At 46.6% G+C, this 15,600-nt stretch overlaps 2 protein-coding genes across 6 annotated transcripts; one reads left to right on the top strand and one right to left on the bottom strand.

Annotated features, from left to right (window-relative positions):
• Nucleotides 1-1,615: 1,615 nt before the first annotated feature.
• LOC117895992 (bifunctional glutamate/proline--tRNA ligase) lies at nt 1,616-8,033 on the bottom strand. Its single transcript, XM_034803978.1, is given in 7 exon segments — nt 1,616-2,856; nt 2,915-4,756; nt 5,412-6,474; nt 6,539-6,710; nt 6,774-7,338; nt 7,341-7,708; nt 7,878-8,033. Coding segments are annotated over 7 exon segments (5,142 nt in total). The 5' UTR covers nt 7,921-8,033; the 3' UTR covers nt 1,616-1,767.
• A 279-nt stretch (nt 8,034-8,312) lies between these two features.
• On the top strand, nt 8,313-12,465 carry LOC117897340 (AP-1 complex subunit sigma-2). Of its 5 annotated transcripts, XR_004649087.1 has the most exons (6): nt 8,313-8,447; nt 8,662-8,840; nt 8,899-9,007; nt 9,075-9,212; nt 9,645-9,851; nt 12,069-12,465. XR_004649087.1 is itself a non-coding variant. In XM_034806112.1 (5 exons), exons 1-5 carry the CDS (start codon nt 8,445-8,447, stop codon nt 12,111-12,113), a joined length of 474 nt encoding a protein of 157 aa, XP_034662003.1. In that variant the 5' UTR covers nt 8,313-8,444; the 3' UTR covers nt 12,114-12,465. The 5 variants fall into 5 exon arrangements, 4 of the variants coding, with proteins under 4 accessions (XP_034662003.1, XP_034662004.1, XP_034662001.1 ...); XM_034806112.1 differs by lacking the exon at nt 9,645-9,851; XM_034806113.1 differs by lacking the exons at nt 9,645-9,851; nt 12,069-12,465 and adding an exon at nt 10,744-11,451.
• The last annotated feature ends 3,135 nt before the right edge of the window (nt 12,466-15,600 follow it).

Raw genomic sequence — 15,600 nt, 5'->3', positions numbered from 1 at the left:
GTACATTACACAGAAACTGCCCTCACAGCTCTTTAACAGGGTTTCTTATCAAATTAGATACTAAAACGCTTCAGACAACTCATTAAAGGATCAGCCTGAACACCAAATGATGCAATTGCGAAACGCACTGTCTCTATGTGTTTGCTTTTCGCAGTTTCCATTTGTTCTGTTGTTGTTGATGTTTACGCATATCAGCACGCAATATTGTCCAGGTCGTGTCTGTGGTTGTGTCTGTGTATCTGACTGTCTCTCTGTCTGTGGGAGGTTCTGATCCGGAGACCGGTCCGTAGCGTGGGCTCGGCCGTAGATAGCCGTAGATGTACATTTGTATGTAGAATTCCACTCCATTCCATATTGTTTTCCCCTATATTTTCCATTGAAAACAAGTCAACAGCTTTGTCTACTGACGTACAACAAGTCTCAGCAAAATATGCATTTAATTAGCTGCAGCAGCTCCAGGCAGGCAATTCCTAAACCGCTTCTCGATGTGATCCCCCCTTTATCCCTTCTGGATGCCCACTGGCATCACCCTCTCTGCTCTGGCCCTGCTCCAGCTGCAAGTGTCACAATTATTTTATTTATCATTAATGACAATGTCAAACTATAATTGTAGAAGAGATAGAGAGATGGAGAGCGATTCTTGGTTGATTGAAAGCACCGCCCGTGTACCTCCTCTATCCAACAATTCTTATGAAAGGTTTTAAATACGAGTATGTGGTGGGAAAAGGCATCTGATGATTAGCTGTCGATGAAAGATTTTCAGTTTATTTATATGCAGCTGCATAGAACGGGGCAGCCTTTCGATCGACTCTTTAAGTTGTTAATTGGTGGTCGCATACCCTTTGTTTTAGTTGCCTCAACATGGTAGATAGGGCAAGATCTCATAGGGTCTCTAAATCTTATTTAAATATAAACTAAAATTGATATGGGATCTACCCAATATACCCCATCCAATTGTATATTTACAGGGTACACTCGATACGAAACTATTAAAATAAATATATACTTTAATTGGCTTTCGACGTGATTGATACCTTTTTAAAACGCAAACTATTTCAGCCAAGTGTTCCGTTCACTAAATAATTTATGCTTACACGAGTATAGATGGAATCCCACATGGTATACCGGGGGATAAGTGACATTTAATTTGGGTTTCCAGTTAGTGGTGTTAGCGTATTAAGCACTTCCCAGCCAAACCCAAAGCAGGTTCATCTGGGGTCGTTCTCAGCTAAATAGTTTGACAAACTCTATAAAAAACAGCCAATTAACATTAGGTGCGCCGCATTCATTCGATGGGATGGGAATACTTGTGGCTACATGTGTGCCAGGAGTTCAGGGTTATGTAAGTAAAGAAAAGATAAAACTGGACAGAAATACTTACTAAATTATATGGAATAGAGTGAAAGATATACTGGGAGTGGACTTTAGCTTTAGATAACTATTTTTTGTGTAGGTATTCCCCCTGCAACTGCGTCATACAGCAGCGCCTCTCAGTCAGCTGGTTACTTTTCGCCCTGAAATTGGTACATTCAAATCTCACCCAAATTCCCTAAAGTTACCTTTAAAAATTCTAAAAAACCTTCTCTTTAAAAGTAAAATTGTTTTAAATATTTAATCGATTATTGGATTTTAAAGGTCATTGCAAAATAAGAGTACATATCGGTCTATCGGTTGATTAATCGATCGCGGGGATATCGAATTTAGTTATAGAATTATAGAGTATGGGAGGGAGAAGCCAGGCTTCGGCTTCAATCGGTGCTGTGCTGCTTAGTAGCTGCGGCCGAAGAGCGTGTAGAACTTGGGCTTGTTGGTGCAGCCGGGGTGGATGCACTTGTCGCTGGCCGTAATGGCCGCTGGCTGGTCGAAGGGTATGCACAGGGACTTGGCACCCATGGAGGGAGCACCGGGCTCGGCCTCCTCGTCGCGGGCACTGTCCGCCTTGATCTTGTCCTCGCAGGGTGTCTCGCCGCAGAAGGGCGCCAGCAAGATGTTCTTCTGCTCGAGGAAGCTGCAGAAGTCCGACCAACTCTTGACGGTCTTTGTGTGGCTGGTCATATCCGCCTGTGCCTTGGCCAGCATGCTCCCGTGGATGGTCTCGAGCAGAGCGGGAATCTTCTTCTCCACATCGGCCAGGGGCAGGGTGATCTTCTCGCCGGTGTCGCGTCGCACGGCCACCAGCTGCTGGGCCTTCAGGTCCTTGGGACCCACCTCGAGTCGCAGCGGCACTCCCTTCAGCTCCCAGTGATTGAACTTCCAGCCGGGCGAGTAATTGTCGCGATAGTCGCCCTCGCAGCGCACGCCGGCACCAACCAGTCGCTGTTCCAGCTTCTTGCAGGCATCCAACAGCTGGGCACGCTCATCGTCCTTGGTGTTCACGGTGATTCCACAGGGCACAACGATCGCCTGGATGCAGGCCACATTGGGCGGCAGCACAAGGCCCTGGTTGTCGGCATGCACCATGACCATCACACCGATCGTGCGCGTGGTGATGCCCCACGAGTTCTGGAAGACATACTGCTTCTGCTGCGTCTCCGGGTCCTCGTACACGATCTCAAACATCTTGGAGAAGTTCTGCCCCAGATGATGGCTGGTGGCGCCCTGGATGGCACGGCCCGAAGCAGAGATGAAGGCCTCCACGGTGGTGGTGTAATCGCCGCCCGCAAACTTCTCCTTCTCGGTCTTGCGGCCCTTCACCACGGGTATGGCCAGCAGATGCGTGTAGACCAGAGCATACAGATCGAGGATGTCGAGCACCTCTTTGTCGGCCTCCTCCTTGCCGGCGAAGGCCGTGTGGCCCTCCTGCCAGAGGAACTCGCGGGTGCGCAAGAACGGTTGCGGATGCTTGAACTCCCAGCGCTAAAAGAGACTGAGGATTAGGGAGTGATCTGGTGCAGAAAGGTTTCATCCCACTTACCACAACATTGTTCCACTGATTAAGGCGGATGGGCAGATCTCTGTAGGACTGTATCCACTTGGCATAGGCGGGATACATCACAGTCTCGGATGTGGGACGCACAGCAATGGGTTCAGCCAGCTCGGAGTCGCCCGATTTCGTGACCCATGCCACTTCGGGGGCAAAGTCCGCGATGTGCGTCTTCTCCTTCTCGAGCACCGCCTTGGAGACGAAGATGGGGAAGTAGCACTCCTTGACGCCCATGCGCGTGATCTCGGCATCGAACCACTGCTTGATGAACTTCCAGATGGCAAAGGACCAGTGGCGCAGGATGTAGCAACCGGACACATCGTAGTACTCGATCATCTCGCCCTTGGTGATCACCTGGGAGTACCAGTCGGGCAGATTTTCCTCCTTGGTGGCCTCCAGGCCCAAGCGCGTCTGCTTTTTGGCACCGCCCGCCGATGCATCCGCCGCTGGCTCCTTCTTGACAGGCTTGGCCGGCTTCGGTTGCGGCTCCTTGGGGGCCTTTTTCGTAGCTCCACCGCCTCCACGTCCGGCCACGGGGAAGTCTGTGCCGGTGACTTCCTTGTATTTAGCCTTCAGGGCCAGCAGCTTGGCAACTTCCGCATCCACCACCTCCTTGGCTGCCTTGCCACCCTTCACCGCCCTCACCTTCTCCCCCTGGGCGTTGATTTCCAGGGTCAGCTGATCCTTGGCTGGGGATGCCATCTCCACGGGACTGGCTTCCTTTTTCACGACTGCGGGCTCTGCTTTGGCGTCTGGTGTCCAATCCTTGCCGCTCAGCGTCTTATATTCACCCTTGAGGGCCAGCAGAGTCTTCACTTCGGGATCAATGGAGGCCTTTGCTGCCTTCGCCGACTTTAGTTGTCGTATCTTGTCGCCCTGGGCCTGGATCTTTGTCAAAACGGAGGAAATATCGTTGTCTGAGTCGCCTGCCGTCAGGTCAACAGTAGCCACGGGTTTGGGCGCCACAGTGCCTGGCTTCCACTCCTGGCCCGTCAGCGACTTGTAGTCGGTCTTGAGGGCTAGCAGCAGCTTGACTTCTGGATCCACCAGGGATTTCTCCGACTTGGCTGCCTTCAGATCGCGGATCTTATCGCCCTGTTGTGCGATCTTCGTCAGCAACGTATTTACGGCTGCCTGGGGAGCTGGCTCCGGAGACTTTTCCTGCTTGACTTTGACTGCCGTCGGGGATGGAACTGGGGCTCCGGTGCCTGGCTTCCAGTCGGTGCCAGTGGCTGCCTTGTAGTCCGCTTTCAGGCCGAGCAGCGTCTTCACGGCAGCGTCGATGGTGGCCTTGTCGGCTTTGGCCGTTTTCAGGTCTCGAACTTTGTCGCCCTGGGCCGTTATCTGGACCAGGATCTTGCCCACCGAATCGTTGGCATTTGGAGCAGCTGCAGCTGGTGCTGATGCTGGAGCGGGTGCTACAGTGCCGGGTTTCCAATCCTGTCCGGTGATGGATTTGTACTGGGCTTTCAGCTCTAGAAGCACCTTGACAGCAGCGTCAATCTCTGGCTTGGCCGCCTTCTTGCTCTTGAGGTCGCGCACCAGTTCTCCCTGCTTGACTATGCTGGCATTGACCGATCCCGCGACGTTGGCAGCGGCAGCTGGGGCTGGTGTTTGTCCTGGTTTCCAGTCCTTGCCAGTTGCAGCCTTGTAGTCCGCCTTCAGGCCGAGCAGCTTCTTCACCTCAACATTGACTTTCTCCTTGGGCGCCTTCTTGGTCTTGAGTTCACGCACCAAATCGCCTTGCTGGCCAATCAGTTTGTCCAATTCTGCAGCCTTGTCGTTCGAGGCTCCAGCAGGTGCAGTTGTGGTTGCCGGCGAGGATGACTTTTTCTGCAAGGCAAAGAAATTTCTATAGGTTTCCACTTTCACAAGTTTGTTTATTTTTGGGTACGTCAGCAAGTGGGAATGGAATGGAATGCATTAATGAAGCTCTTTGCTCTGCTTCTTTCGTGGCAAGGGCTATCGAAAGAGAGACAAGCGATCGCACAGAGTACCTGCTTACTCCAGCAGAGGGCGGCACACAGGTGGAGAATTCACAGAGAGAGAGAGGGAGAACACGACCGGCAGAAGTGGAGTGACATGCAGATCGCACTTTGAATACTCTAACAAAAGTAATTGATGAGAATGGCATATGGTAAACATTTAAAACTGAAGAGAAACTGAAATGGTTGTTTCTTTTGGAAAGTGAAAGGAGCATTTAAGCTTCCGAATTTCTTTAGAAAAAATCATTTAAAATAATAAATAGGTTTGGAATATAATAATAGCATAGATCGTTGAGACCTGAATGGACGAAAGTCAGACTGGAGAACGGACATTATAATACTGTTACATAACAGTTACTTATAGTACATATGAAACACTTATGAATTCATGGAGTTCGTAGTTCGCAGAATATAAATTCCACTTCCTCATTAAAAACTAAAAAATTCTCCCTAGAGATATCTATTATTTTCCCCATAGACACACACATTTATATAGTACTCACCGTTGTCTTGGCATCCGCTGCATTGATCTTGAGGCCAGAGGTGGGCACATCCTTGGTATGGCCATCGGGAATGGAGAACAGAATGATTGGCGAGGGGACACCTGAGTAGGGACTGGGCGGAGCATAGGCATTGTCCACCTTGAAGAAGCCGCGACGCTGCAGCTGGATGATGTCGCCCTTTTTGCACTTTTTCAGCTCGGGATCACCCAGCATGGCGACCTCGTCGCGCGTCTTGTGGCCAATGAACTGCTTGAAGTCCTCATCCTTACCAAGGACAGCCTTGCTGATGATGTTGTCGAAATAGACGCAGAAGGTGGGTGGATAGGCAGCGGGATCCGATTCCACGGCCAGCCACGTCAGCTTGAGGGTCTTCTTGAAGTCCTTGTTATCCAAATTGAGAGCAGCATCGACGGAAGTGATGCTGCCGGAGCCATCCTTGTTGACTTTCTTGATCAGCAGGTTTCCCCAGTTGATGAAGGTGGCATTCTCGCCCTCCTTGAGGGCCTCGGCATCCGCGTAATCGATGTAGACGCGTGGTCCCAGGGTGACGGTCTTCTTGCCCAGCGCTTCATCCTTGGGATGGACCGCCACTTGGATGTGCTCGAGCTTGGCCCCCGCCACATTCACAATCACACGCTTCTCCTGCTCGAGGGCCGTGTAACGGGGAGCAATGGGATCGATCACCTTCTTATTGAACGCCCAGATCTTGTCCCAGTTCATGAACACCACAGACTTGCTGCTGCCCTGGGCAATGATGAACTCCCTGAGGCCCTCAACGGTCATGCCGCGCCGCAGGATTCCACGCACAGTGGGGAAGCGAGGATCATCCCAGCCATCCACAAGGCCAGAGTCTACGAACCACGTGAGCTTGCGCTTGGACAACACCGTGTTGGTCATGTTCAGGCGACTGTATTCCCAGATGTACGGCTTGCGCAGCTTCAGGGCATCGATGAACCAATAGAACTGGTCGTCCCGATCGTGATACTCCATGGTGCGCAGTGTGTGGGTAACATTCTCGATGGCATCGACAATGGGGCAGGCAAAGTCATATGTTGGATAGACCCTGCAAGGGAGAGGGTTCCGGTTCTTTAGGGGTTCTTGGTGGCAATTTTAACGATGATACCCACTTGTATTTGGTGCCTGTGCGGGGATGCGGCTCGTTCTTACAGCGATAGATGGTGGGATCGCGCATGCATCCATTCGGCGAGGACATGTCAATCTTGGCACGCACACAGCACTTTTGTCCAGCCTCCGAGCCCTTGATCATCTCCTGCCACAGCGACAGATTCTTCTCCACTGCTGCTCGGTGGGTATACAAAGGGTTATTAATTGCTTGAAGGGATAGTGGAGTTCTCGACTTACAGTTGGATCGATTGGCCGATTCCACGCGCTGCTCGCGCTCTAGCTTCATCTGCTCGGGTGGTGTGTCATCCACATAGGCCTTGCTCTCCTTCAGAAGCTGGACGCAGTAGTCCAGCATCAGATCAAAGTAGTTTGAGGTGTGCGTGAAGACATCCGGCTTGATTTGCAGCAGCTCGAGGTCGCCGAGAATGACATTTTCGAACTCGACCGTTTCCTTGGCCGGATTGGTGTCGTCGAAGCGCATGATAAGTGTGCCCTGGAAGGCCAGGGCGTAGTACTGATTGAGCAGCGCCGCCTTGGCGTGTCCGATGTGCAGGTAGCCCGAAGCCTCTGGGGGGAAACGGACAATAACCTTGCCCATCTCAGCGCCGGGAAGATCCACAAATTTGCCCTCCTGCTTGCGCTCTCCGGTCTTGGCAGGCGTCTGCTCCTTGGAGTCATTAGGACTGCGCTTCACGCGCTTCGCCGAGGAACGGGCCTCCTCCGGCAGCGATTGCAGCACCTTCTGGATCAGCGGCTGGGCAGTGATCAGGTCATACCAGCGCTGGACATGCTGGGGGATGCCCCCTTGGCGACGAGGAACTCATAGCGCGAATGCATCTCGTTGAACAAGGCAAAGTCGGCAATGGTCAGCTTGTTGGCCACCAGATAGGTGACCGGCGCAATCGACTTGTCCAGGAAGGACATGGCCCACGAGATGTCGTCCTCGCAAGTCAGCGAGAAGGACAGCCAATGGTCGATCTGTGTCCGCTCGATGGCCGTCTCGCCGTACAGCTTGTAGTCGGGAGCGGCGCGGGCCAGGGCGCGCAGCACATCGTTATTCGAGTGGCACACCAGCAGGCGGTTGTCCGGGAACTCCAGCGAGGTCTCCTCCTTGCTCCAGACTATCTCCACGGGCACCGTTCCGTTGATAAGATGAGCCGTCGCCAGTCCACCTGCGTAATGTCGTCAATTAATATCAAACCATAAAAAACTGATGCAATAAGCCCACGAATCGGTAATTAATTTTGTACATAAATAGACTTGCGGTGCGTTCCGATATAACCTCACAACGTGCACTGAAGTTGAATGTGATACTCGTCTAACGATAGGAGGTACACTTACTTATAGGCGGATTATTGATGTTCGCTTTGAGCTTTATTGACATTTTCGCTGCCTTCGCTTGCAAATTAAATTCGATTGATGAAATTCCACGGCTTAAAGACGGCACGAGTACGGCCAGCTGCTAACGTCTACACAGTAGGGATGGACAATCGGCAGGTTTGCACTAACAGCTACATCGCTGTGAGTGGTAAATATCGCAAGGGCGGACAACTCGCCAGCAACCACTTGTTAAAGATATTGTATATATTCTTCAAATAATATCTGAAATTACTAACCTTAAATACATTTCATATGATACCAGAACAGTTTCTTTATTGCTGAGCTGGCAAATATAAAATTACAAATGTCTCACAGTCTGCAGTTGAGGTGGTTGAATACGATGTACAAATAAATGTGAGCTATTTCTGTCCATCTCTGTAATATAATTTGCCATTCACTATCCCACGTTAACAAGTTCGCTGCGAATAGCAGCTGCACAATATTTGCTGTGCATGAAAAAATTTAATTTTTATATTTTAACAAAACGAGGCCGCCAATTATAAACACACAAAGGCCTAGCCCCAAAGAATGGTAAGGTTCACAAAGTTAAGTTAGTTCTAAAGAGAAACAATAGGGTTTTTCGTGTTCCGTTTTGTTTCTGGTGTTGATGTTGGCTCATTTGTACTCAAGTGTGTGTGTGTCGGCCTGATGACTGTGTCAGTGGGAAAAATTGTGGCTTAAAGATTATGAAAAATTAATTAGTTTTGTAAAAAATCGATGATAATTGTCCTCTCTTACGCTGTAGATGCTTTTCATGCTGCTGTTCAGTCGGCAGGGCAAGCTACGGCTGCAGAAGTGGTACATGGCCTATCCGGATAAGGTGAAAAAGAAGATCACCAGGGAGCTAGTGACCACGATACTGGCCCGCAAGCCCAAGATGTGCTCGTTTCTGGAGTGGAAGGACTGCAAAATCGTATACAAGAGGTGCGTCCATTGCAATTCTGTCACGTATCTCTGACTGATCCTTTTTATTGTTTTGCAGATATGCCAGCTTGTACTTCTGTTGCGCCATTGAGCAGAACGACAATGAGTTGCTGACCCTAGAGATCATCCATCGCTATGTGGAGCTATTGGATAAGTACTTTGGCAGCGTAAGTGAACCATTTCAAGAGCGCTGCCATCGAAGGGAGCATTCAAATTTAATTGGGTTTCTCATAGGTTTGCGAGCTGGACATCATATTCAATTTCGAGAAGGCGTACTTCATCCTGGATGAGCTGCTAATTGGCGGCGAGATCCAGGAGACTTCAAAGAAGAATGTACTTAAAGCGATTGCTTCACAGGATCTGCTACAAGAGGTCAGTACACCCGAGACATATGATCTGTAATGCCTAGCGGTTGTGTCGAATCTGTATATGAATATCTATATATGCAGATATATATATATCTACCTATATATATGACGGATATTGTTAATTGTTTTACATATTTATTCGAATCGCTGGTTTTTAGTTTCGTTAACTTGTTAGTGTTTGTTCCCATCTATCTATATTTATTATGTATGCCTTTATATGCCATTCATTTCCTAAAAGCCTGTTGCAACCCCGAACCGAGTCATTATATTACCTCATAAATGCATATCATGGTTCTCTCAATCTACAATCTCTCTATCTGTCTTTTTATGTACTATTACTTACTTTTGTTCTTTTGTTTCTCTAATTTGTGCGATCGAAACTAATATCTTTAAACACCTACTGTACACCAAAACCAAATCTAACCAACAATCGAAGCAAGAAGAGTTCTTCTACTCACTGCAATAGATCCTAAGATACGATTCTGTTTGTGTGTGTTGTTCATTTTTTGTTTAATTGCCTAATTCTAAATATTGAAGATATTGTAAAGCACACACACACAAACAAACACACACACGTTGTAAACGCCTCGAAAATTGATTGCATGCCACAGCAACTTGCCCTCCGCCGAAAAAGAAACGAATTGTGAGAATATTTCAAGAGTTAATTATACAGTATTGAACTTGCCATAGATATTGCTAAACTATTGTACGTAAAACCTAAAATGCCAACGTAGTTCCGTCCACAATTGATTGCCATTTACCCTACCAACCAACCTACCTACCTACCGATAAACGGATTACCGGTAGTCCGGATTGATCCATAGTCAAATTTTGTGTGTTTTGTTAGCCATAAGAATATCATAACTCTAACGTAGTAGTTTGGATTGTTTTGCATGACCTTTAGTAGTTTGATGGTTTGTTTTCCTATACTAACTAGACATACCGACATACCGACATTCAATAATTCTTGTATACATATAAGCCATATAAGTGTGTAACCATTATACCCTTTCTCTTGTTATTATTAACGCTTTCCCTACCCGCCACTGCATAAATCGATGTAACACCACCACCAACAACCAACCAACCAACCAACAAACCAACAACAATCGCAGGACTTCAATGAGTATCTGAACTAGAAGAGAATCCCATACCATACCATACCATACCCAAAAACAAAGTGTAAATCTCTATGTAAAATATACTACGATGTAGAGCACCTGCCCCACAAAAGGGTTGTATAGTGGAGTGTCTAGGTCAGATCAGTCGAGCTGTACATAAATGTTTGCCACGTATGAAACGCTTCTTTCCCCTCTCTGCGCTGTGATGTTTCGTGTTCTCTTGCATCGCCCACTCACCATTCGCTCAATCACAAATGTGCCGTGCAAATCGGAAAAATCTAAACATAAACTACTTACCACAATCACAGCACACATCTGATACTACCACTGAAACTACATACATTCTATTGCTACTACTATTTCTTCCATCTACTCTTCTCGTTCTTATTGTTCTCTCTATTCTGTGTACTCCAGGACGAAGCCGTTGAAGGCACTTTAAGAGATATTGGACTCCTCTAAAAAAGACAAATTCCGTAGAACCCATATTAGTTGATATTTACACACACACAAACAAACACACAACCCACAAGAACAGCAATCCTCTGCGCACAGACACTTGCACACCGCACTCTTTTGACACTTGCCAACACCTAAAAACTGAATGCGTGTGGGTGTGTGTGAGTGGGGGCTGTTGTACAGCACTGAATCCTTGAAGCTGACGAAGAGGAAGCAAGGGAGGCTCCAAAGAAATAAAGCCCACAGAGAAAAACAAAACAAAGTATAAATGATATTCCCATGGCCGAGCATCCATTCAAAACAGCATAAATATTGGCACACGGTTCCTACACATATTTTGTTTAATTATACCAATAAGAATACATATATACACACATACACACACACACATAACATATGTAGATCCAACAGACAGGGAAAAGTTCATGCAAAACATCTGAAACTCACGTAGAACCATCCCAGGGGTCACGATAGATCATTAAACCAAATCCAGCATTTGAATTAATTTTCCTCTTTTACAATATCTCTTCATGAAAGATCATTCCAAATCAGTCGTCAAAATGGGCAATAATTAAATTTTAGAGAGGGGATTTATGCAATACTATTTTTACCATAGAAAAACGTAAGCTTTAATGTGGAACATGAAAAATATATAATTGAAAAAAAAACAATCATAAAAAAAAAAAGAATAATGTATTAATATTCCTTTAGTGGTAACTGAATAAACTATAGTCTATATACAATATAAATATATATCTACATGGTAACTGTTTATGTCTGTGTGTTGTACGTTTTAGCCAAATTTTCTGTGTGTTTTGTAAAACCTAAAATAAAAATCAAAAGTATTTTTGAAAAAGATAAAAGTACTCGTACGCCACTATGTCTATTATGATGTATGGATAATGGTAAGAACTTAGAGCTGCCGATCCAGAGTCCCTAGCATTGTATTAAATATGTATCGTATGTCCTTTTTTTGAGTTTTTCTTATGATTGAATTGATGTTCTTGTTGTTGTGTCTTACACTGACTGCTCTCTGACCTTGACTCTCCACTTCGTTTCTCTTTCTCTCTCTCTATATATATTTAATTCTCTCTGTGTCTAGGCTTAGTGCACCCTTTTGGTGTCCTGTTGTTTTAAACCTTTCTTTTATAGTATATTTATTTTGGGTTAGCCAAGAGTACCGATGCTTTATGATTTGTTTTATAAGTATACAGCTCTCTGCTTCAGTAAAAACCGAACCAAAGCAAAGCCAAAACTGAAGTAAAGCCTTCTCCCTTTTACAGGATGAGACCCCGCAGAGTTTCTTCGATGATCATGGCCTGGGATAAGTTGGCAGGCCCATCAAAATATAACAGTACTTATTTTGCCTTAAAATGTATGCGTGTATATGTATTCAAATCTAACCTTAAAAATGCATCAGTTTTATTATAGAATAAGCTCCATATATGGAGCCCGGCAAATGCAATTTGCAACAGTCCCCACATCCCCTCAAAAAATCCCACACACATTCATACTTTTAAAGGATAACTTAGAGAATAAGCAAGGCAAGGCAAAGCGAAACGAAAGGAATAATCGACGGTGTGCTCAACTTTAGAGATATAAGATAAATCTGATGAAAAGACACCCCATGCAAAATATACAATATCCAATATATATCCCAACGTAACTAATCAAACAAAATTACTGCAACTACTGCATTTTATATCCAATTCCTAAATATAATAAAAATCGGATCGAGTGTATCGAGTGTTTTGTCCCTTCGCGGCAACCTGGTCACACTATTGTGGGTGGGATGGGTGGCTGGGGCTGTGAGCCCCCACAAGTTGGCAGCTCCGGCAGCAGCCAACAAATTGTTGATTTCATTTTCATTCGGGAGAGAGTGATGGGGTGTGCTTCTCTCTCTCTCTCAGCACACGAATCGAGCCGGAGAGCGCTACGGGAGCGTGAGAGACAATTTAAATTGAAATGGTTACGGTAGAGGTGATTCCAATCGCAGGGTACATTATGGTTAAGGTAAACATAAAATATCCAAAACTGTTTGAACAAAATTTGTTAAGATATTCAACTAAATGGATTTAGTATGCAGATTCACGATTTTTCTGAATATAACTATGTTTTAAGCTCAGCATTGGGTACATCTAGGCAGCACTTTTTCATCGTTTTGGGAACTTGAATCATTTTCAATGGAGAAAGAAATGATTTCCAAACGACATCATTCTAGTTTTAAGTTTTAATCCTCATAGAAACCCAAAACAAAAGCTAAAATGATGGCAACGAATGAACATTAAAATTCCCAATTTGAATCGGGAAAGGGCGCCACTGTGCGCCTTGAATTCCGTCAGTTTGACAGCTTCGGTGATAAGAAATGTGCGAATTATAGACCTATCAGACGCATGCGCGCTCTTTCATGGTCCGAGCCGAACAAACAGTTTTCCCATTTTTCCTGCATCGCGAGAGGCCACCGCCAGCCAGCCAGCAGTTTCGGTTTACGGGGCACTGCCACACACAGCACAGAAAAGCAGCAGCGGCAGCGCACAGGAGAGAAGAAGAAAATTTTCACACACCACACACAAAGCAAAGAAAAATGTACAAGAAAAGAAGGAAACTCTGCTCGAATCGGTGAAAATTTTCCACGTACAAATAAAAGAACACCCCCAGTGGTAGTGGCAGTGGCATAAGTGGCAACAACCGTCGATCGCACAAGAAATGTAATCCAGCAGCAAAGAAAAAAAAAAGAAAAAGCTTAACGAAAAAACGGGGCAACTGTAAAGTGCGGAACGCCTATCGAGAAAACGAAACGGGTGGAAACCCCAGTGGAAAATCTTTGCAGCAGCAGCAAAAATGTGAAAATTATGAAAATGTGAAAATTGTGTGTGCAAAAAAATTTTGCAGCTTCAGTGGCGACCGTTGTCTGGCCCCCGAAGTCCCGTGGAAAATATATGGTACATAAAATTCCCGACTCTCCTCTCTTTCGCTCACGCTCTCCCTCTCACTCTCTCCCACTGGGAGGGGGAGTGTGTGTTGTGTGCTTGTTTGTGTGAAAATTACGTTGTCATATGTGCAAAGTGCGGGAGCATAGGCTGAAAGAAAAAAAATTCCAGGCAGTGGTCGCCAAGAGGGAGGGCCCAAGATCTAGCCCTAAAAGTTATATCCGAGTCTTGCCATCGTGTTGCCTGCTTTTAACCTCTTCTTCAAGTGATTAGCCCTGAAAAAAATTAAACACATCAAAGACAAGGCCATCCAGAGTGAATGTGTGCGTGTTCGTGTATTCGTGTGTGTGTGTGTGTGGGGGCAAGGAATAAACCAGGAGCAGCAGGCCGCGCCACCAAAGAAGGAGGAAGAAAAAAATTCTCTATCTATTGCGATTTGCTCATGCGACCCGAAAAGAGCGAAGCGCGCAGCATTGCGCCAAGGAAAGAGAGAGAGAGCAAGGGTGGGCGAGAGGGAGTACTGTTATGAGGGAGGTGTAGAGGGGGTGCTATTCGAATGGGCGCCATGGCCCGCAGTGGGTGCGAAGTACTGCCACTGCCGCCTGCTTTTGTCTATAGATACACATACACTCACATCTGCATGTACAACCGTGATGCGTGTTTGTGTAGCTCCTACACACGAGCACACAGCAGCAGCCGCAAGCACCCGAAGTGCCTTCAATCTCTCTGCATCTCTTCTCTCGGATCTTCCCAAAAGAAAAGGCCAGCATCAATAATTTCCTCCTTGACATTAGCTGCTGTTTCAGCGGATCAGCAGATAAAACAAAGTTTGCAACAAAAATGTGATTTATCCTTTGACCAGAAAGTTTGGCAAGGCATTTTGCCAATGTGTTTTCCCTCTCACAATCAGAGCATACTTTTTACCACAGAGCAGGAGAGAGTGGCTCAGAAAACAAGCAAGTTTGGAATGTGGAATGCTCCTCACCTTGTAGAAATACACTTTGTCCTTAAACTTGAGCACCGAGGACCCGCTGCTGTGCCTCTGTGGTGGATTTTGGGGTGGAGGTGAGTTCCATTGTGCGCATGACGCGCTCCTTGAGAACCCAGCAGCAGCAGCTAAGACATGGACACGGACTTGCTTGCCACTTGGATATGGACACATTCCACGTCGTCAGGCTGCTGGCATTAGTAGATATATTATAAGAGCATCTCGAAAGTCTCTTTGGGGGGCTATCCGCTTAGCCTGTCGGTTAATGTCATCGAGTTGAATAATTTCAAGTGCCATTAACGTTCTGCTCGTCTATTATTAGGCGCTGGATGATATAATATTTGACTGGTTTGTCCTTGGGGCAGAGCGATTCCTTCCCCTTCACAAGGGGGCAGTGGGTGTGTGGCGGGCGGCTGTAGGAGTGGTGCTGCTCGCAGTGGGAAAACATGTTGCATACTTGAGGGCGCACGCCAGTGAGAAAAGGAAAAACGTTGGTGAAAAACAAGAAAACCGAAACGCAAAAAAACAAAAGTGCAGTGGATCTATCTCTTTCGCTCTTGCAGTCTGTTGCTATCTCTCTCTCATTGTATAGGGACAGGCTGTTGATATCATATTTTTGCCACTTCTATTATTATATGGACGGTCTACTGCTTTCTTTATGGTGCTTTGAATAACGGGAACTTTCGGCCGAAAACTCACCACGCATGACGCGCGACGCACTCTCTGCGGCTCTCTACCTCTCCCTCTCTTGCGCAGTGCTCTCACACAGCAACACCTCCTTTCGCACTCACTCGCTCTCTCTCTTCTCCTAGCTTGTGCTCCGCTCTCTCTCGCTCTCTTTCTCTGTCTCTCCCGTTTGTGTGGATTTTATTATCTGGAAACGGTTTTTGCTGTTGA

Source organism: Drosophila subobscura, chromosome O, assembly GCF_008121235.1.
Source record: "Drosophila subobscura isolate 14011-0131.10 chromosome O, UCBerk_Dsub_1.0, whole genome shotgun sequence".
Lineage (NCBI taxonomy): Eukaryota > Metazoa > Arthropoda > Insecta > Diptera > Drosophilidae > Drosophila > Drosophila subobscura.
This window is presented reverse-complemented; position numbering and strand designations above follow the sequence as displayed.

Excerpts from the sequence above, each read along its gene's own strand:
- LOC117897340 (XM_034806110.1), top strand. Across the intron at positions 8,841-8,898 it reads TGCAAAATCGTATACAAGAG|ATATGCCAGCTTGTACTTCT; the intron begins GTGCGTCCATTG and ends ATTGTTTTGCAG. Across the intron at positions 9,213-10,637 it reads CACAGGATCTGCTACAAGAG|CACACATCTGATACTACCAC; the intron begins GTCAGTACACCC and ends CCACAATCACAG.